The sequence below is a fragment of the Cololabis saira genome, chromosome 18 (assembly GCF_033807715.1).
Source record: "Cololabis saira isolate AMF1-May2022 chromosome 18, fColSai1.1, whole genome shotgun sequence".
Classification (NCBI taxonomy): Eukaryota; Metazoa; Chordata; class Actinopteri; order Beloniformes; family Belonidae; genus Cololabis; species Cololabis saira.
In genome coordinates, this window is record NC_084604.1 from 4,569,316 (window position 1) to 4,592,001 (window position 22,686).

The 22,686-nt window shown below is 46.3% G+C and overlaps 1 protein-coding gene across 1 annotated transcript in view; it reads left to right on the forward strand.

The window, feature by feature from the left end:
• The window catches only part of gpr63 (G protein-coupled receptor 63), a 32,695-nt gene extending 10,613 nt beyond the window's left edge, over positions 1-22,082 (forward strand). Inside the window, exon 3 of the mRNA XM_061747087.1 lies at positions 17,252-22,082. Within this exon, the coding sequence (XP_061603071.1) occupies positions 17,385-18,602 (1,218 nt within the window). The 5' untranslated portion in view covers positions 17,252-17,384 and the 3' untranslated portion in view covers positions 18,603-22,082. The remainder of the gene's footprint in view (positions 1-17,251) is intronic.
• Positions 22,083-22,686: the final 604 nt, after the last annotated feature.

Sequence of the window (22,686 nt, forward strand, 5' to 3'; positions counted from 1 at the left end):
ATCTTAAGAATCGGAATCGAATCGATTCTTGACATTTGAATCGATCCCCAGCCCTAATTGACTCCAGCAGACGCCGTAACCCAGGACAGGAAGAAGCAGCACACCCTGTAAGCCAGGGGTGCTCACACTTTTTCAGCATTAGAGCTACTTATAAAATGATCAAGTCAAAATGATCTACCACCTACTACAAAAAATGCAAAACATATATTTATTTATAAATATATTGAGGATTCTTTATATCGCATGAGCCAATATTGCACAACACAACACAATTAACTATGTTCACTCAAAAAACTAAGGATCTTACCAAGAAATGTTCTTATTTCTAACCTAAAAATTACATTACACCTGATAACACACATAACTTAAAAGGTTAGGTGTTTTTCCCACGTGTTTCAATTGAACTTTCATTTGTGTCAAGCAAATTTGTTCTAGTTAAGTTTTAAGTTAGAGTTTTGGCAGTGTTCAAAATAAAATTCTGAGCCCTGCTGTATTGGAGCACATTAGACACCAGTGCTGCTTGTTTTATCCATGAATGACTACGGACCTAAAATTGAAAACTACCCAGTTAGCTTTATTACGTTTTTATTTTTCTGACATTTTCTGCCTTTTCTTTTAGTTAAAACTGTAGCGGGAACAGAGGTTTATGTACCGGGTAAAGGCTGATTTATGGTTCCGCGTTACAACAACGCAGAATGGTGCGCATCGCAGCGTACCCTACGCCGTAGGCTACGGCGTAGCCGTGGAGAGCCTGCACGTCAGCGCAGCACCGCTAGCCGGACCGGCGCTCTCCGCCCTCGCCGGAGAGCACCGTAGACTCTGCGTTGATTTAACGCAGAACAATAATTTTGGCTTTAGAGGGGGAACATAGGAGCCAGAAGAATATAGCGTGGATTAAAAATAAAAGTTAAGCACTGAACTACATGTGTCTCCCGTCTGGGCCATTGCAGACTGCCTGAGCACGGCATGTTACTAAACAAACATATCCGCCGCCTCTTTCTTCCCCCTTTAACGTGCGCAGCGCATGGATGTATGGCGCAGCGTCAGCGCGTTGTGTCGCATTAAATGTAGTCCGGGCGTAATACGAGGATTTGAGCTAGTGAAATTAAACGAAAAAAAAAAAAAAAGAAATTAAAATTCCTCCATTTTTTGTAATCGAATTACTCGAATTATTCGAGGAATCGTTTCAGCCCTAGAAAAAACCAAAGGCTGAAAACTGGCCGTAACTCGCTGACAAGTTTGCTAGTTAGTTAGCACTTAGCGACCTATGACCTCAGACAAAATTCAGATGTCATCTGATTGGCTGCCCTGTATATCAATCAAAAGACGGGATGGATGATAGGTTGACGTCAATTTTTTTAATGTCACGCGATCTACCAATAATACTGTAGCGACCCTGCAGTTATGTTCAGTTATGTTAGTAATGTTGTCATGTTCAGATGTTCTGTTTAATGTTAAGCCTGTGGGTAGAGAACAGGTAGGGGCGGGGTAAGCACGGGAGTTGTGAGTGTGAGTGTGCGCATGCGTAGAGCGGCTGAGCGGCGCCCGTTAGGAGGCGCGTCAGTTGAACAGCTGTTGAGCGGAGTTGAACAGCTGATTGAGTAACTCAGCAGCGTTTTTGTTGTTTTGGCGTGGTTACGGCCATCAGTAACCCATTTCTGTGACAGATAATAAATCTGTTAAACTGGTTTACGCTTCCTCATCCTTCTGATACATCCTGATCGCTACATTTGGTGTCAGAAGTTAAACAACGGATTTTCCTCCACCCTGCTCTGCCAACGTCAGCTCTTCCTCGCCAGTTAAACGTAATGGCAGCGCGTCAGGAACGATCCGGAGCTCGCCAGAAGGTCAAACAGGAGGGGATGGACGGTGTATGGCGTGATTATGACAATGCCCCAGAACGTTTGTCTCGCCTTAGACAGACAGCCATAGAGCTGGCTGCTGCTGCCGGTTTCGACTCACCCAGCGCGGGGCGGCGCTCCAGCAGGGGAGCTCCTGCCGAAAGTGACGTGGTGCCGGATGTAATCAAGGATGGTGGCGCCCATTATAACCAGTTCCAGGTGAAAACACCGAAATACAATGGTAAAGCGGACTGGGAAGCCTTCCAGGCTCAATTTGAACTGTTGGCTCAGGCTGTGGGCTGGTCTGAGGACAAAAAGGCACTCCAGCTAGCTCTGTGCCTTACAGAAGAAGCCTTATCCTGCTTGCTCCTACTCAGCCCATCCGAGAGGGCGGACTATGGGGCCTTGGTTGGGGCTCTGAAGCGGCGGTTTGGTCAGTGCAGCCAGCCTGGTGTGCTGCGTTCAGAGCTGTCAAGCAGACAGAGACAGCCAGGGGAGCCGCTCCGCATATTGGCTAATGACATTGAAACCCTGGCACGGAGAGCATACGCCCACATGTCTCCTGAGGTGCAGAGCGAGCTGGCCAGGGACCAGTTCATCCGAGCCATAACCCCAAGAGAGCTGCGCATCCAGACTCAACTGGCACACCCCAGCTCTCTGCAGGAAGCACTGGAGCTGGCGTTGGAGAGAGAGGTCGTTGGAGGAGCAGTAGAGGGCGGCCACCCGGAGAGCAACCCTGTTGTGAGGACGGCGATGCAGGGAGACCCAGGACAAGAGAAACCAGCATGGGCGGCCGAGTTGACTGAACTGATCCGTGCTGTGTCTCTACAATCACCACAGAGCGGCACCCGCCCTCGCCGGGGCCCCCTTGTGTGTTGGCTGTGTGGCCAGGCTGGCCATATAAGCGTGAGGTGCCCCAGGCGTGCTGATATTCAGGGAAACGCCCCCGGGTCTGTGTAAATGGGACGACACAGACCCCCACCCCGGTGTCCCACCCTGCCTTGATTTCATTGGACGGAGCCCAGCCGCACGGACGGGGGAGCGGGGCTCCACTCCCCCCAGAAGCAGATGACATCGCTGAGTCTGTGAGGGTGGTTGGTTGGACTCACATGGGGGATTTCTGCCATGTTCCAGTCACCCTGGCAGGGGCTCCATGTACGGCCCTTGTCGACACCGGCTCCACAGCTACATTAATGAGACCGGACGTGGTTCCAGCAGGGACACAGTTGACACCCACTCTTGTGAAGCTGCGAACAGTGACTGGTGGGTTAGCCCCCATGCTTGGGAAAGGGGTTGTGGCTATACGGGTGGGGGGGCTGTCAGTGTCTTTTAAGGTGTGGGTTGCAGAAGTACAGGACCCCTGTATATTAGGACTGGACTTCCTGAGGGCTGCTCGCTGTGTGCTAGATCTGGGGAAGAACACACTGGCCTTTCCAGGGGGTCCCACAGTTGAAATGGTGCACCCCACGCTAGCCACGTCACCACACCCACCAACCTCGAGAGTGGCTGAAACACACCCCCCGCTCCAAATCCCCCCTCCTGCAGCAATGCCCCCCAACACCAATGCTACCCCCAGCCCCGCCCCCAGCCTCACCCCCACTCAACAACCCACAGCTCTGGGAGTGGACAGACTGGCAGCAGTGAGGGAGGTGTGGAAACGCAGCTGTGATAGCTTGGAACCTGAGCAGCAGGAGGAGCTGTGGCAGGTATTGTGGGAGTTTAAGGACATTTTTGCTTTGACAGAAGAGGAGGTGGGCCTGACACACTTGGTGCAGCACGAAATTGACACAGGCGATGCACGGCCCATCAAAACACGCCCCCGCCGCCTCCCCCTGGCCCATCAGACAGCAGCAGACAGTGCTATTGATGAGATGTTGTCAACCGGCATCATTGAACCCTCTGACAGCCCCTGGGCCTCGGGGTTGTGATGGTCAATAAGAAAAGGAGTCCAAAGATGAGATTCTGCGTGGACTACAGACCGCTGAATAGTGTGACCAAGAAGGACTCATACCCGCTGCCCCGCATCGACGAGTGTCTGGACTTAGTGTCCGGCTCGTCCTGGTTCTCCTCCCTAGACCTGCGCAGCGGGTATTGGCAGGTGCCCCTCAGTCCTGAAGCTAGACCAAAGACAGCTTTTTGCACTGGACGGGGGCTGTGGCAGTTTCGAGTTCTCTGCTTCGGCCTGTGCAACGCCCCGGCCACGTTTGAACGGCTAATGGAAAAAGTGCTGGCCGACGTCCCCCGACAGAAGTGCCTGGTCTACCTGGACGATATCCTGGTCCACGGGAGCTCCTTCCAAGCGGCCTTAGGAGCTCTGCGACAGGTTCTACAGAGGATAGCAGCAGCGGGGCTGAAGCTCCACCCCGACAAGTGCTGCTTCATGAGGAGAGAGTTGGAGTTCTTGGGACACAGAGTCGGAGGAGAAGGCATCAGCACCTTGGAGGACAAGGTGCGGGCAGTAAAGGACTGGCCAGCCCCCACTAATCTACGGGAGCTGAAGAGTTTCCTTGGACTTGCGTCTTATTACAGGCGGTTCGTGCGTGGCTTCTCTTGTATAGCCGCACCCCTGTTCTGCCTGCAACGGAAAGACTGTGATTTTGCCTGGACTCTTGAGTGCGAGCTGGCCTTCAGCTCTTTGAAGAAGGCCTTGACGGAGTCTCCCATCCTCACCCCCCCAGACCTCAACCTACCGTTTGTCCTGGACACAGATGCCAGTGATGTTGGGATGGGGGCGGTGTTGAGTCAGGTGGGGTCAGAGGGGGAGAAAGTGGTGGCGTACTTCAGCAAAACCTTCAACAAGGCGGAACGGCGCTATTGTGTGACACGCAGAGAGTTGCTTGCAATCGTGAGAGCAATCAGCCACTTCAGGTATTACTTGTGCGGCCTGCCCTTCACGGTGCGGACTGACCATGCAGCCCTCCAGTGGTTGATGTCTTTCAAGGAGCCTGAGGGGCAGATTGCGCGCTGGTTGGAGGAGCTGGCGCCATACGTCTTCACAGTGGAGTACAGGGCTGGGGCTCGCCATACCAATGCTGACGCCATGTCCCGGCGCCCCTGTGCTCCCAGCGGCTGCCGGTACTGCGAAAAGAGAGAGGATCGGGAGAAAGAGCTCCGGGCAGGGGAGGAGCAAGATCACACACACCATGGGGCCGGGCCGGTCTGCAGAGAGACGCAGGTTATCGACCCAACTGACTGGAGAGCGCAGCAGGAACAGGATGCTGATCTACACCCGGTGCTGAGGTGGGTGGAGTCAGGACAAAAGCCACTGTGGAATGAGGTCGCTGGGTGCTCGCCTGCCACCAAAGGACTGTTTTCAAAGTTTGAGGCTCTCCGGCTGATGGATGGAGTGCTTCAGAGAGCCTGGAAAGAGACTGCTACAGGGGAGGAGAGGTGGCAGGTGGTGGTCCCCAGAGCTCTGAGGGAATCAGTGCTTAGAGCCTCTCATGGAACCACGGGAGCAGGACACTTTGGCGTCTCCAAAACCCTGCGTCGACTCCGCCAGAGCTTCTACTGGGGCCAGCTCAGGAGGGATGTTGAGGACTTTTGCCGTCGCTGTGACCTTTGTACAGCGCACAAAGGTCCCACTGATCAGTCACGTGCCCAACTTCAACAGCTGGCAGTGGGTGCCCCGATGGAGAGGGTGGCAGTGGACATAATGGGCCCGTTCCCACGTACAGAAAAGGGGAACCGTTATGTCCTGGCCGCTATGGACTATTTTACAAAATGGCCAGAGGCATATGCTATACCCGACCAGGAGGCGGTGACCGTGGTAGATGCTCTGGTGGAGGGCATGTTTGCCAGATTCGGAGCGGCTGAGGTCATCCACAGTGACCAAGGTAGAAACTTTGAGTCTAGAGTGTTCACTGCTATGTGTGACCGGCTGGGCATGCAAAAGACACGGACTACTCTCCATCCGCAGAGTGATGGACTGGTTGAACGTTTCAACAGGACTCTGGCAAAACAACTCGCTATCCTCACCGCGGAGCATCAGCGTGATTGGGACATGCACCTCCCTCTCGTCCTATGGGCCTACAGATCGGCTGTGCAGGATTCCACCTCATGCACACCAGCCCTGCTCATGTTGGGGCGAGAGCTAAGGACACCAGCAGAAATGGCTCTTGGCAGACCCCCAGACACACCGACAGTCCCACCGGGACCGGAATACGCCAGGAGGCTCCAAGATAGGATGGAGTCAGCACATGCTTTTGCCCGTGACCAGTTACAGAAGGCTGGCATGAGACAGAAAAGAAATTACGATACAAGAGCTAGAGGGGGGGACTTCAAGGTCAGGGACCTGGTGTGGGTGTATAGTCCAAGAAGAAAGAAGGGCCGGTGCCCTAAGTTGGACTGTCACTGGGTGGGCCCCTGTGAGGTATTGGAGAAGCTGGGAGAGGTGGTCTACAGGGTCCAGCTGCCACCTAGAGGGAGACGGGTGGTCCTCCACAGAGACAGGCTGGCCCCATACAGAGGTGATGCACGCCCACATCAGCGCCTCAACCCCCCTACACCTTCTCAGAGAAACCAGGCAGTCACACCCCCGGATTCAGTGACTGTGTCCCCCTCTGATTCCCCACACTCTCCCCCACCCACAAACTCACCCCCTGCTCTTAGGCAGGATGTTCCCAGACTGCAGGTGCAGCCGCGTGAGTTCACCCCAAGGCGGCCTCAGAGACTGAGAAGAGCCCCGGGCCACCTCAGAGACTTTTTATGCCACCCCTCGGGGCGAGGGACTTAGTAAGGGGGGGGTAATGTAGCGACCCTGCAGTTATGTTCAGTTATGTTAGTAATGTTGTCATGTTCAGATGTTCTGTTTAATGTTAAGCCTGTGGGTAGAGAACAGGTAGGGGCGGGGTAAGCACGGGAGTTGTGAGTGTGAGTGTGCGCATGCGTAGAGCGGCTGAGCGGCGCCCGTTAGGAGGCGCGTCAGTTGAACAGCTGTTGAGCGGAGTTGAACAGCTGATTGAGTAACTCAGCAGCGTTTTTGTTGTTTTGGCGTGGTTACGGCCATCAGTAACCCATTTCTGTGACAGATAATAAATCTGTTAAACTGGTTTACGCTTCCTCATCCTTCTGATACATCCTGATCGCTACAATACCTTTGCGATCGACTGGTAGATGGCGATCGACATATTGAGGTCCCCTGCTGTAAGCAATTGTGAGCCTTGCAGGTCTCCCCTGATGAATGTATCCGTGTCCTTCCAGCTGTCAATGAAATAGTCAATTTTTCTTCCAGATTTGTGTCAGGGCCAGCCGGCCGAGCGTGACCCTGCTCCACACTGGAGACGTGGACACGAGAAGTGCATGAGCCGAGGGCACCGCTGATGTGCTGCTGTTTCTCTTGTCTGCCGGAGTGTAAAGGGGCTGTATCTGCCATCCAAGCGGTTAGATTGGGGTTTTCCCGTTAATGCCATATCATAAGGTCTTGAAAATGCGACAGTGGCAAAAGACAAAAGCAAAGGAAGACGCCATCCGTCCTCTGCCTCTCTGTTTTCAGATATACCTTGTGAGAACACTCCAGAAAACTGGGGCTTGTCTGTTATTTTGCTGATATTCCTTGAAAATAGTGCAGGTTTTTCTTTCCTTTTTGCTCAACTTTTTCCAGACAGGTAGTCAAGCCCATCTGGTATAAATGTAAGAAAAGTTAGAATTTCCTGCTCCTGCTGGGGGGGGTCAGTAACCATAGCAACGCGCAGCATTTTTAGTACGTGTGAACTGTGCGCGCGATTAGGGTTACAGGATTCAGGAGTCGGTGTTGAATAGAAAGGGGTGTGTGGTTTGACCATAAAGTGACGCTGTCACGAAAGACAGACATGTAGGAAGCGGGGGGAAAATATGCCGCGACTGGAATCCAACCCGCGTCGCTGTACCATACGGGCGCGCGCTCGTGTTGAATTTTGCGTTTGTGGTGCCTTCTCAAAATGGCAGGGAAAAATGCACAGCCAAACGAAAATATGAGGACAAACACAGGAAGATTTTAAAAGAGTGGGAGAGTTTACAGCTCCGCATGTCGTCTTTTTTTTCCAGAGACTGGCACTCGTCAATCCATTCATCCATCATTAGCTCCTCCCCGAAGACCAAAAGTTTACCGTCAACATGCCAAATTAATTGTTAACTAAAATAAAAAATAGACTTTAACACCAGCTACTTTTTGCTACCTGCTGTAACCGTCAAAACATATGTAACAGTTGGTTGTTGTCATGGATACATTGTTGCTTTCCTGACGCGGAATGATCTGCTGTGATAAGGCTTTAGAATAGAAGCCGCAAAGTCCTGAGGTCCAAAGGCCTGCGCAAAGTCAACAAACTAATAACAATACCATCTATAATATAACTTAAAGACAAGACTATCTCCCAATGTTTCAAAGCAAAATAAAACTGGATTAAACTGGACAGGCGGGGCATGTTTGCTTCCATGAAATCCAGCTCTCAAGTGAATGACAGCTTCTTGCAAGTTGTGAGGTCTCTGTCTGGTTAATTCAGAAAAACAGCAGATTTCTTTTTCCATTAAAACTTTTCTCAGAATTCTGAGATAATTATCTCGTTAATTCAGAAAAAACTAGCAGATTTTCTTTTCATTAAAACTTTTCTCAGAATTCTAAGATAAATATCTCAGATCTTTCTCCCATATCATCTTGTGATTACTACAAGCATTATTATTTGTCCAAGGACACATATCATACCATACGGAACAGTATTAGGGCCATGCAGGGGAAAAAATATTTGAGAGGGGAAACATTTTTTTAATGTGCACTTTGAGAAAAAAGTCAAAATGTCGAGATTAAGGTTGAAATACAATTTCAAGAATAAAGTCAAAATTTCGCCTTTTTTCCTCAACATTCCAACTTTTTTCCTCAACATTTCAACTTTTTTCTTGAAATTGTACTTTATTCACGCAATTTTGACTTTTTTCTCAACATTTCAACTTTTTCCTCAAAGTGCATAATGAAAAAGAAATCTTCCTCCTCTAAAATATTATTTTTCTCCTGCCTGGCCCTAATACTCTTCCGTACATACCATCTTGAAGCTTTATGATGCATTTTGGGTAATTGTAAGTAACATTCAATTGTACCTCTGTCCTGACCAGCAGGAACCACCTTTTTAATAACAGTGTCTAATTTGTAAGTATTTCCAAAAGTGGCCTCTACCCTCTAGATTAATTCTTTCTTTAAGTCTAAGATGTGAAAGAAAATTGCACTGCAAAAACTCAAAATCTTACCAGGAATATTTGTCTTATTTCTAGTTAAAATGTCTCATTTTTAGTCAAAAAATGTCAAAAAGTTAAAAAAAAAAAAAAAAGTAATCACTAGAAAAATAACTTATTTGACAATTTTCACCTGTTTCAAGTCAATTTTCACTTGAAATAAGTAGAACAATCTGCCAGTGGTACAAGATTTATCTTCTTATTACAAGCAAAAAAATCTTGTTCCACTGGCAGATTTTATTTTAAGTGAAAATCTACTTGAAACAGGTGAAAATTGTTGTTTTTTCCAGTGATGAGTCTTGTTTTAAGTGTAATGAGATTTTTTTTTACTAAAATGAGTATTCTTGTTAAGATTTTGAGTTTTTGCAGTGCAATTTTCTTTCATATCTTAGACTTAAAGAAAAAATCTTTTCTAAATCAATTTTCCTGTCACGTCTTTTAAACTAGTAGTCCAACATACTTACTGACAAAATAAAAAAATACTTTATAACCTGTGAATAACTGAATGTTTGGCAGATCAGCCCTGCACAATTTTAAAGTTCTCAGGAAAAATAGTAGAAATGTTCTATACATTTTCTTTGCATTGCATTCTTTCCTCTAGTACTGTAATTCTATTCAATTGTATTATTATTTTATAAAGCTTCCTCATTGCCAATTACACAATTTTATGATCACTATTATTATTCTGTGTCTGTTGTTGATATTGTCAGTCATTTTAGAATTACCAAAACCCAAGACTAATGTGAAAACATTCTAATTTTGATTCTTATTGAACATAGAACTCTACATTTACATTTGTATCATAACAATTCTGTCTCTTGTTTTATTCCCATAAATCCCCATCGGTCGGACATCCCTCCTCGTCTTACAGCTCACGCCAGCGAGTGAACGCAGTGATTTCCTGCCAGAATCTGATTTCTCCCCTGAAAATGGGTCTTTTTACCTGCCAAAAATTGATTGAAAGCCAAATACAGTTAATGAAAGGTTGTTTCTACCTAAATATGACTTGATCTCATTCTTGATTTTCATAATATAAACACTAGAGCTCACAGGATTGCTTTTAACTCTTTTACAACACAAAATAGGCATTTTCACCTGCCAAAAATTGATTGAAGGCCAAATACAGTTAATGAAAAGTTGTTTCTGCCTAAATATGACTTGATCTCATTTTTGAGCTTCATAATCTTAAAATCTGACGTCTAAGCGCTATCGTTCAACGGGCTGCTGTGCGCGCTCCCGCGGCCAGAAATCAGATTCTGGCACGCACTCACTTTTTGGCACGACACCGGGCCAATGTTTATTTTTGTTCTGGGCATTTAGCTTGTTACTCCCCCGCCTTTCTTTTTTTTTGCCTCCTCCGATAAAACTTTCATTTTCTTGGGTTTTTTTGCTGCTTCTGCCATGATACCAGCTTCTCCTGAGCTCTGCGCTCCACGCCCCGCCCAGCTTTGGTCTCCACTACGAATGGGGAAGGAGGGGGAAGTGACGTATGCCGTAAAGCAGTCAAAGCCGTAAAGATTTGTAGTTTTTTAGTGTGGCAGGGTTCCTACCATGCTCCTCAAAGTTACATAGTGCCAGTGAAGGTGATACAGACCCCTCAGACCATGACAGAGGTTCATTAAACCTGTTGGAAGTTGATGTTCCATCACAATGATGATGATGAAGTATTAGATTAAGCTGGAAAAGTTACATAGTGCTGCTTTAATTAATCCTTAAAATGAATTGACATAGTTGAATTAAACACTGCACTCCTAATGTATAAGGCACACAAGCATCTCCTTCCATCCTTATCCAGAGTCTGTTCCAGGCTAGAGAGACTGCCATAGATAATAGAACCAAAACTAGGATAAATACTAAAGAAAGATGCATATCGGTTGCAGGAGTTAAAATATGGAACAGCCTAAATAATGAATTAAAAAACTGTAGTTCAATAAATACATTTAAAACGATGTATAAATCCAATATAATCGAAAGATACAGAACATTGGTGTGATACAAAACTATATATACACATTGTTGTAAAAATAATATCTACATACCAAAAATGTAATGATTGGTCTTTGGTTTCCTTTAGTTTTCACTCTTCTAGAGATTGTTTCTGTTTCCTCTAAGCATTGATTATTTACTTTCTCTGTTAGTTGTTTTTCTGAGATCCGTCTTCTGTTTGTTTTGTTTTTTTACTAGTTTTTTTCTGTCATATTTATATTTGTCTTCCTTCTTGTTTTGCATGTGTGTTTTACTTTGCTGTTTTTTTGTTGTTGTAGATTGTTTGTCCTTGTAGTATTAGTACAGTAGTAGTACTATGAAGTAAACTAAGGGTGCTTTCACACCTGTGGCCCGTTTGTTTTGTTCCGATTCAGGGGCTGAATCGATACGGTTGTTCCGTTTCTCGTTTGTGGGGTTTGTGTTCACAAGGCCACCGTCTGTAGCGGTTCAAAGTAGAGTTGTCCCGATCCGATCACGTGATCGGAAATCGGGGCCGATCACGTGATTGCAGACTCGATCCGGACTCGGGCGTTATGAGCCGATCAGGAATCGGATATATATATCAGGATTTCCGTTGTCCGGTAAAATATGCCGAAGTCCGGTATTTTATAATCTCTCCGGTCAAAATGTCCGGTGAAAATACTCACTGGGGCTGCGGGACTAGGGACTAGAGTCCCCGGGAGTACCGCGGAGGGACACGCCGAGCCCCGGTGCCGGGAGCCTGGAGGAAGCGGAGCTGCGCCGCAGACATCCACGTGTGCGTTGATTTATGGTTCCGCGTCGAACCGACGCAGAGTCTACAGCGTAGGTTTCGCGGCGACGCGCACCCTACGCCAGACCCTACGTTGAAGACTCTGCGTTGGTGTGACGCGGGACCATAAATCAACGCACACGTGGAGTAGTGGGCTCGGAGCGGCGGCCATACACCGCATGCGCGCAGAGCACGCCTGTTTGTTTTGAAGCTGAAGCAGCCCTATGCTATCATGTCTGTTGTGTGGAATTACTTCAGAGTGAACGAGGATTTTTTTATACTGACTTAAGAATGTTCAAGCTGCCTACCTCCTATGTGCTCAGTTTACAGTACACATGTTAAAATATAATAAAAGGGTCATCCTGCATAATTTTCTTTTCTCTTCTTCATTTTTTATTGTTTTATAAAAGTATCGGATCGGGACTCGGTATCGGCAAGTCCTCAAAATCAAAGGACTCGGACTCGGACTCGGGGGCAAAAAAACCTGATCGGGACATCCCTAGTTCAAAGCTGGTAACAAATGCCATGCTGCACAAACCCTGCCCGAATTGAAATTTTTTTTATTTCACCATGCCGCGCTGGGACGACATCTCGGAGAGAAGGTGGTGGAGGCTGCACCGACTCCTCTCCTTGCGCCGCGGTCGCACATACACAATGAATGGCGTTGTATCGGTTGCTGTGTGGATTATGTTCTCACTACAAATAAAAAAAATGAACCGTTTCAGGTCTGGAATGGAATCGGGCCAAGACCACCTCTCCTAGTAGCTGGGAGGGAATATGTCAAAAATCATAAAGATTGTGCACTTGGTGACAAGTTTTTGATATTTGGCATGGTGTTAGGTATGGACATAAGGTTTTCAAAAACCACCGCAAACAAATTGGGATGGCCCCCTAGTGGCTGGTTTGCAGAAAATTCAAAATGGCTCCCGCTGAAAAGACCAAAGGTCATATCTCAGCTTCTCTTAGTCCTAGATTATTGTTTATTGTCACTTTCTCTACTTGTTTTAGTGCTAGGAATTCAATTCTGAGATATATTTCCTATTTCAAGGTCATGTTGAAGGTCAAATTTAATTTTCAAGGTCATTTTTTGCACAAAAAACTCCATATCTCTAGAATTAAGTCACATAGAAAGATTATATAGGGCTCTAGACCCATATTTTCATCCCCAAGAAATGTAATTTTCTGTTTATTGGACAGGTCACTATCACTGTAGTGTCAATCTCATTGGGTGAGTGCAGTGGCATTCATTCAGGCTTAAAGCTAGGGTCTACGATTTTACATATTGTACATTTTTATCAAAATCATTTATAAGGTTGTTATGGCCCAATAGTGTTACCTATGAAATATGATTAGCAAAAAGAACCAAAAGAAAATATTTCTTCTATCTGCTGTAATCCTGCAAAGAAGTCAACCAATAGGCGCCATTCGGCCCGAACGGCGCCTATTGGTCAATCTGCTTGAATGTCAGTGATTGGACAGTCCTCACCTACTCCCTGCCTCCCAAAGTACGGCAACACGAAGGACATTTGAGAGAGAGTATTTGCAGAAGCGGCGCATCTTTTTGGTCCTGCTGGCTCCCGTACCAGAGGGTGTGTGTCGGAGGCGGGAGCTTCATGTGAGGCAGAGCACAGGGGGGAGGGAGTTTGTGTGGGGAGTAGGTGTCTTTTTTTTTTTTTTTAACTCAAAATCATAGACCCTAGCTTTAAGATGAACATAACCTCAGAACTAAGTCACAGTGAAAGAATATGATTTTATTAAAATAACACACACACAAAACATCAGCTGTGCATATTTAAACTCACTTAAAATCTACAATGCCTGCCTCTACGGCCTCGTTTATTGGGCCCAGAGTATGAAATCAGAGCTACTTCACCCTCACACTTACAAAAGGTGGTACAGCGGAGTCCAGCTCTGTAGCATTTACAGTTTCCCTTACAGGAAACCACACAGCCACAGTGAAGGAGAAGTGCGCATCCCTTGCAGACATCTTCCAGATCTGTCCAATATGCCACCCACACTTTGGTTCTGGCATTCCATTCCCAACCCCAATCAAATGGGTCTGGAATCTTAGGAGTTTTGGAGAGGGATTGCTTCCATCTTGCCATGCTGGAATAAGGCGTGCTGGGTTGGGGGGATTGAATCCAGGGACTTGAGGCTATGGGTGAAAACAAGCTTCCTGGCTTCATTGACTGACTCTACACTGCAGTCCTTGCTATACATTAGAACAGTCCAGCGTTCGAGATGTTGCATATGCACTGATTCCAGTGTGACGCTGGTTGGGTCTTGGGTGATTTCAATGAGGGTGTTGGTGACTTCAGGAAAAGCTGTCCATGCATTCCATGTGTTTTTTTTTGCCAACTCAAAACATTGCTGATACAACGTTACACCCGGTGAATGCGTGGAAAAAGGGCAGTGCTTGGCATTTTTGAGGTCCCAGCATTTCTGAGATGTGGCGAATTGGAATATCTTTATATGCTTTTCCTGATCCAAAGCCAATCCACAGTTCTGAGAGGCCCGGCTCCTTGAACAGGTTGATGGCCAGCACCACTACATCACTATCTACTGTCTTTAGGTAAGCCTTGGAGCATGGATTCAATGTGCTCAAATACATAAACAAACAAAACAAACAAAAAGGCGTGTAGGTTAGTTGGTTTGTTGCTCAGGACAAGGTCAGCCTTTGTTGTGAGAAGGTGGTACTCTGAGCCAGCTGTGATCTCTTGAAGGTTCTGACTAAGGTACTGAAACAGCTGGTCTTTATTTTGACTGTCCTTGAGGAACTTCTGCCATTGAGCTCCCTTTGGCAGAGGCATCTTAGCAGACACTCATGTTCGACACCCTGCAGTCCCACCCCGTTTGACACGAGTTTGGGATTTGAGACTTGCCTCTATATATGTATTCCAGACCGCATCCACTCTTGTCGTTCTGTCAGTCATCAGGCTGCACAAGTAGGGTAGCAAGTGCATTTGAGTGTACTCTCCAAACACTCTGGCACGCTGGGTCTTGATGATATGTATTACTGCTGCCATATCAAGCACAACTACAGAAGCCTCTTTGGCTGATGGAGAGGGGCCAGAACCAGGCATTCCTGGTAGGCATCCACGAATATCTGACTCGGATCCTGACCGGAGCTTGCCTTGATCACATCAGACAAGGATGGAGGCTCACGCTGATTCTCGTGCTCAAAGAATTCATCGATGTCTAGATCAGGACGGGCTTGTAGGGACAAGAAGACCTTGGTGATTAGAGCTGTATTTGCCTTGGCAGAGCCCAGCTTGCTTGCATGCCACCTCAAACTCATCAATGGCCCATAGGAAAGTAGGTTTCAAGAACTCGATGATCTCCTCCTCCTCTTGCTGACCATAGAGGCCTTTGATCCACTATCTTCCTTTAGAAATTTGATGCTGTGCTTCTGACTTTGATCAAGTGCCATTAATGTGAACTTCTTTTCACCACTTTTTACGACAAACTTGCCCTCCATGAAAGCCTCATGTACTGATGGGTGGGTATCTGGTAGACGTGCCATCTTTCAAGAAGACTGGCATCCAGCGGGCATAGTTTGTATGTCCAAAGGCAAATAACCATGGCCACAGATCCTCACAAGCTTTCAGGGTTAGTGGCTAATTGCCCACTCGCTGACCCCGGATGAGGCGGCAGTTGATCATCAGGTAGTCTCTCACTGTCAGCCAGTAAGAGATTGTTGGAGCATTACTCATAAGTCAATTCTACCACATCTCCAAGGTTTCATGAGGCCCATAGCCCTCTAGGCAGTATTCATCATATGCCTGTACTTTGAGTACATGGAGCCAGGCAAGAGTAAGCTGGTATGCATACCGTGTACGTTTGACATGCTTGCCACTTAGAAGAGATGCTGCAACACCAGTGTTGAAAATTTTGCGAGGGAAAACACCCGGTCCCAGCCAGACCCAGCCAACAGCTTACGCCCAGACTCTTGGGACATCATCTTGATGTAAAGGAAGCCCATGAAGCACACCATCTTTGATTCACCAACCTCATTAGGGAACTTCCACTGACATTTTTCTGTTGGGCATACAGAGGACAGTCATCCGCTATGACTGGAATCTGGCCAGGATTCACAAACTCTGTTGCCTTCATGACCACAAGCATTGAGTGTTTCTGCGCCCAATGCTTGACATCTTCATGGCTTTGGCCATGTGAGATGAACCCAGAGTAGGTCACTGGTGTGTCTTGAAGTGTTGCATCGTTTTCTATCAGGACCTTGTGGACATGGTCTAGCCATGCTTCGTCAGGCACCCCTGCTCGGTTGTTTTAAGAAAAAGTTGGTCTGGCTGTTCCAAATAGAATTGATGAAAGCTTGATTTCCCCAGCATATTCAGCTATATACGGCACAATGGCAAAGTCATCCGGAAGCTTGATAGTGGTGCCTTCAGAAGCTGAAGGCACCACTATCCCCCCCATGTTGTCACATGTCAGATGGTTAGTCAGGGATATAGCGGTGCCATGGAGCTCAAATCGACCACACTCGTCAATATTATCAACTCCACCAGTACTTGCTTTCGTTGTGGCTTTGTTCTGAAGTTGAGTTCATCTTAAGCCTGAACGATGGCCATAATGCTCACCCAATTAGATTATTGATACTACAGCGATAGTGACCTGTCCAATAAACAGAAAATTACATTTCTTGGGGGGAAAATAGGGGTCTAGATCCCTATCTAAGCTTTCTATGTGACTTAATTCTAGAGATATGGAGTTTTTTGTGCAAAAAATTACCTTTAAAATTAAATTTGACCTTCAACATGACCTTGAAATAGGAAATATATCTCAGAATTGAATTCCTAGCACCAAAACAAGTAGAGAAAGTGACAAGATACAACAATCTAGGACTAAGAGAAGCTGAGATATGACCTTTGGTCTTTTCAGCGGGAGCCATTTTGAATTTTCTGCAAACCGGCCACTAGGGGGCCGTCCCAATTTGTTTGCGGTGGTTTTTGAAAACCTTATGTCCATACCTAACACCATGCCAAATATCAAAAACTTGTCACCAAGTGCACGATTTTCATGAATTCCCTCCCAGCTATAGGTGATCTCGGATCGCTTGTTTTGTACCGTTTCAGAGCGCGATTGCTGTGTTCACATATACCAAACGTTCTGATCTTTAGGGGGAAACGTTCCCTGTTCCGGTACAACTGCTTGAAACGGTACAGGTGTGAAAGCACCCTAAATTAAAAAGGGTCGGCACAATAAGCTTAGGCTTCAGCTACACCTTTTGGTCAGTTTATTCCTTACTTCTTTCTTTAATTATTTCTTTCCTACAAAAGGAAATGAAATGCTTAGTATTTATCAAATGAAACTGATCGACCAAATAAACTACTTCATCATCATTTAACTAGAAATAAGACAAATATTCTTGTTAAGATTTTGAGTTTTTGCAGTGTGCCATTTTCAAATTGTGCCCTCCTTCCTTGTAATGAGTCCACATCTGTGTTCCTTCCAGGAGCTGGGGTGTTGGCCGGAGGCGCCGTGATGCACTGAGGGGGCAGGATCTGCATCGTCTGCATCGTCTGCATCGTCTGCAACATGCGTAGCGCGGCCTCACGAGTGACGCTGCACGTTCACGCTGGGGAAAGATGCTTCACTCCAACACTGCTGGGCTTCCAGAAGCTGGGAGGATCAACTCCAGTGGCTGGGGGCTCGTTACGAGGCGTCTGAACCTGACGGAGGACGTCTCCATGGCAACCGTGTCCCAGGACTCCTGGTCTCCGGCAGAGCCGGTCCCCCCGACGGGCCCGGCCCCGACGGGCCCCCCGGCCGTCAGCCTGCCTCTCCAGGTGTTCCTGTGCGTGGCCATGGCCGCCATCCTGCTGGTGGCCCTGACGGGGAACGTGGTGGTGTGTCTCATGGTGTACCAGCGCTCGGCCATGCGCTCCGCCATCAACATCCTCCTGGCCAGCCTGGCCTTCGCAGACATGATGCTGGCCATCCTCAACATGCCCTTCGCCCTGGTCACCGTGGCCACCACCAGCTGGATGTTCGGAGACGCTTTCTGCCGAGTGTCGGCCATGCTCTTCTGGTTCTTCGTGATGGAAGGAGTGGCCATACTGCTTATAATAAGCATCGATCGCTTCCTCATCATTGTTCAGAAACAAGACAAGCTGAGCCCGCAGAGAGCCAAGCTGCTCATCGCCGTCACCTGGGGACTCTCTTTTGTTCTCTCCTTCCCCCTGGCGGTGGGCTCCCCGCCCCTGCACTTCCCCCCCAGGGCCCCGCAGTGCGTGTTCAACTACAGCGGCGAGCCGGGCTACCACGCCTACGTGCTGATCCTCACGCTGGTCTTCTTCTTCGTGCCGTTCCTGGTCATGCTGTACACGTTCCTGGGGATCCTGAACACCATCCGCCACAACGCCGTGCGCATCCACAGCCACCCGGACGGCCTGTGCCTGAGCCAGGCCAGCAAGCTGGGCCTGCTCAGCCTGCAGAGGCCCTTCCAGATGAACGTGGACATGAGCTTCAAGACCCGCGCCTTCACCACCATCCTCATCCTGTTCTCGGTGTTCACCGTGTGCTGGGCGCCCTTCACCGCCTACAGCCTGCTCACCACCTTCAGCCGCGGCTTCTACCACAAGGACAGCTTCTTCCGGACCAGCACGTGGCTGCTGTGGCTGTGCTACCTCAAGTCGGCCCTCAACCCGCTCATCTACTACTGGCGGATCAAGAAGTTCCGCGACGCCTGCCTCGACCTGATGCCCAAGTACTTCAAGTTCCTCCCTCAGCTGCCGGGCAACACCAAGAGGCGCATCCAGCCCAGCGCCGTGTACGTTTGCGGCGAGCATCGCTCCGTGGTTTGAAATCCACTCTTACACACTGTTTTGAAAGGAGTCTAACCTGCCGGTAGCAGGGCCGGTTGTGTCACCAGGTTTTGGATTGGACTTCACAGGAACTCAAGGCTGAGAGCAGCACTGCAACTCAATGAGAAGAGCAGAGGTTGGTAGGTCTAATCCAGAACGTCCAGGGCGAGGCCAAACCTGCACCATTTGTTGTGGCTCGTACTCTCAGAGTGACGTCGTGAGGCCCGGGAGTTGTTTAAGTTACAACATTGAACCCGTCTTTCAGCACCGAAACTTTGCAGATCATTTGAAGAAAAAAAGAAGCCAGATGTGTCACATAAAAGTATGAAAATACAGCTGTTTTAAAATGTTTTCCAAATGGAATCCTTCAGGGAACGCCGGGTCGCTTGGACGACTGTCCTGCTTCTAGCTCGCAAGTTTAATTCACGACGATGTGGCAGAACGCAGTAAACCACCACGTATCAAAGCAGCCTCGTTCCTCTAGGGCGGGGGTCGGCAACTCGCGGCTCTAAAGCCGCATGCGGCTCTTTAGCGCCGCCCTAGTGGCTCCTGGAGCTTTTTCAAAAATGTTTGAAAATGGAAGTAGATGGGGGAGGGAAATATATTTTTGGTTTTAATGTGGTTTCTGTAGGACAAAAATGACACAAACATTCTGAACATTTTCCAATACTGTAAAAATGTGTAGAATAAATATTACATTTCAACATTTCTGTTAACGAAGATTTGTACGGAAGAGTATCAGGGCCATGCAGGAGGAAAGATATTTGAGAGGGGAAGATGTGTTTTTTCATTGTGCACTTTGAGAAAAAAGTCAAAATGTCGAGATTAATGTTGAAATACAATTTCAAGAATAAAGTCGAAACTTTGGCTTTTTTCTCAACATTTCAACTTTTTTCTCGACATTTTGACTTTTTTCTCAACATTTTGACTTATTTCTCGAAATTGTACTTCAACATTAATCTTGACATTATGGCTTTTTTCTCGACATTTCGGCTTTTTTTCTCGAAGGGCATAATGAAAAAAAAATCTTCCTCCTCTAAAATATTATTTTTAATTTTCTCCTGCCTAATACTCATAGATTTGCGTAACAAAAAGAGTCACATGGAAAGACATTAGCATGCTACATTAGCAGCCGAAGACCCAGTTATTACTAATATAGAAACATGCAGCATGTGTTTTCTTCATTCTAAGGCTTATACAAGACTTTTAATTTTTTGCGGCTCCAGACATATTTGTTTTTTGTGTTTTTGGTCCAATATGGCTCCTTCAACATGTTGGGTTGCCGACACCTGCTCTAGGTGTTTCTGCACACAGTTTCTAGTTTCAAGTCTTCTTTCAGCTGTTTGACTGTAGTGAAGTTGTTCAGGTTGCAAAGCTGACTTAAGGATAGTTTCTGTCCGGAGTTGGAAGGAACAGTCTTAGTGTCGTTAGAACGTTTGAGGAGAACTGCACTTGCTTGAACACCGGAGGACACGTGGAAACAGGGTGTTAGAAGTTGTTCTGAATGTTTGCTTCACTGTGCTACTTTTATCCTGTAAAATTACACCTCTATTCTCAAGTGAACGCTTATTTCTTGTAAACTTGTGATTCATTTATTTTTGTTCCCTCTCATAATTTAAGATTTGTTTTTCCCTTCTTAGTGGCGTGAAAACTCTTTTGCAAATAATTTCTTCACTTGCTTGGGTTTTCTGCGCTGTGCAGTGATTTAACCCTAACGGCCCGGAGGACGTGAGAGCTGGGGGGAGTGTGGACTAAGATGAGACGGTTCAGCAGGAGATTTGCACAAACAGCAGTACGGAAGTACGTTCGTATCAGGGCAAGGCAAGAGAAAATAAAAATAATATTTTAGAGGAGGAAGATTTTTTTTTTTTCATTATGCACTTCGAGAAAAAAGTCGAAATGTTGAGAAAAAAGTCAAAATTTGAAGACGATATTGATTTGAAACACATATCACACTATGCAGTTGCATAACTTCAGAAACGTACCCTTAGTGGTAGCCTAGTGGTTACAGAGGAGGGCTGGAGTCTGGAGGACCCAAGTTCAAGCCCCTGGATTGCAACCAAAGTCAACCCCTGAGCAAGGCCCTTAACCCTTACTGCTCCCCGGGCGCCGTGCCATTGCATGGCGACCACTGCTACTAGTTCAACTAGAAAATGGGTTAAATGCAGAGAAAGAATTTCCCCATTGTGGGAGTACTAAGGGAAGCTTTCTTTCTTTCTTTTTTCTTTCTTAACGTTCCACTCCAAGGATGTAAGTTAGTTAGTTAGTTACGGCTGCTGCTGCAGAGCTGTCAGTCGCTCTAACTGGATTTGATGGACCAGAGGAGACAGTTACACTTTATTCACCAAATTGTATTTCAACTTTATTCTCGAAATTTCGACTTTATTCACGAAATTTCGACTTTACATGGTGTATTTCAACATTAATGTCGACATTTCGACTTTTTTTTTTCAAAATTGTATTTCAACATTAATCTCGACATTTTGACTTTTTTCTCGAAATTTTATTTCAACTTTTTTCTCGACATTTCGACTTTTTTCTCGAAGTGCACAATAAAAAAAAATCTTCCTCTAAAATATTTTTTCTCCTGCCTGGCCCTGATACTCTTCCGTACAGCAGTGAATCTGAGTGCAGAAAAGCCGTTTCCACTGGAGAAGCTGCTCTCACTCGCTAATGTTAAGTGCAATTGAACCTGGTTCAGCTGAAGCAGAAAGGACGAGGTGGAGAAGGAAAGGAAACAGAAACGGTGCCTTACAGAGAAACATTGAATCGCCATGCCAACAGATGTTATTTTGGCAGCCTAATCGTGATAGACAGACAGCCGAACCCTGGAGTCCGCTCACGCTCCTGCACACCGGAAATCTGCTTGTTGACTGTGCGGAGGAACTTTTGCATGATTTTAAAACCACAAATCTCCTCCAGGAGCTAGTGCTGGGTGTGGGCTCTGCGACGCCTCGCTTCAGACTCGGGCCACCTCTTATGTTCATATTTTGTAACCAAATATATTACCAAACTTCCAAAAACATTCAGCTATGTATTTGACCAAATCATGTGCCGTGGGTTTGCATCTCATTTTCTGTTTGGTCGTGTTGACTAGAAATACACTGAGGCATTATTTTAATGTCATTTTATAACAAAAACAACCTTTTTGATATACTTTATTTTAGGATTTGGATGTTCATTAGTCAAAAAAAAAAAGAAAAACTGCCATCCCCCCTTTCCATCCCTTATGTCATTTCATCAATGAATGTGGTTTTACTGCTATTTCAACATTTAGAGTCATCACCAGAAAAATAACACCAGAAAAATAACTTATTTGACAATTTTCACCCGTTTCAAGTAAATTTTCACTTGACAGAAGTTTATTTGAATATTATAAATTTATCTTCTTATTACAAACAAAAAAATCTTGTTCCACTGGTAGATTTTTCTACTTATTCTAAGTGAAAATCTACTTGAAACAGGTGAAAATTGTTGTTTTTTCCAGTGATGAGTCTTGTTTTAAGTGTAATGAGATTTCTTTACTAAAATGAGACATTTTAACTAGAAATAAGACAAATATTCTTGTTAAGATTGTGAGTTTTTGCAGTGATCCATGTTACTTATCCTGTGAAGGACAGAGTCATATTGATAAGTTCAGAAAAGTGTTTTTTATTGTTGTGTTTTGATGTATTTGATGTAAGCCCAGTGGATATTTAAAGCTTACAGAAGGCTGCATTTAACTGCTGCTATGTCATTCCTGCAGTATTTCTGCACAAATTATCTTTCCACAAATTATAAAATCCACTGGGGATAACGAGACATAGGACTCCCCATTGCACAAAATTCAACTTCAGATATTCTTGATCACGTACAGCTGGTGTTATTTTTTTCCTTTTTTTTAAGACAACATGCTAATATGCTATGATAATCGCTAAATAGGCCAAATATATTCAGAGGTCAGCACCCCCCCCCCCCCCCCCCTTAAACATCTTTATTCAGAGTCACTGCCCATCAAGAAAACCCAACCAGTCCACCTGCTATCCGCCAACGGACTGTCCTGCAACCAGCTAGCAGGAGGCCAACTGCAACTTTTGTGCCGAGA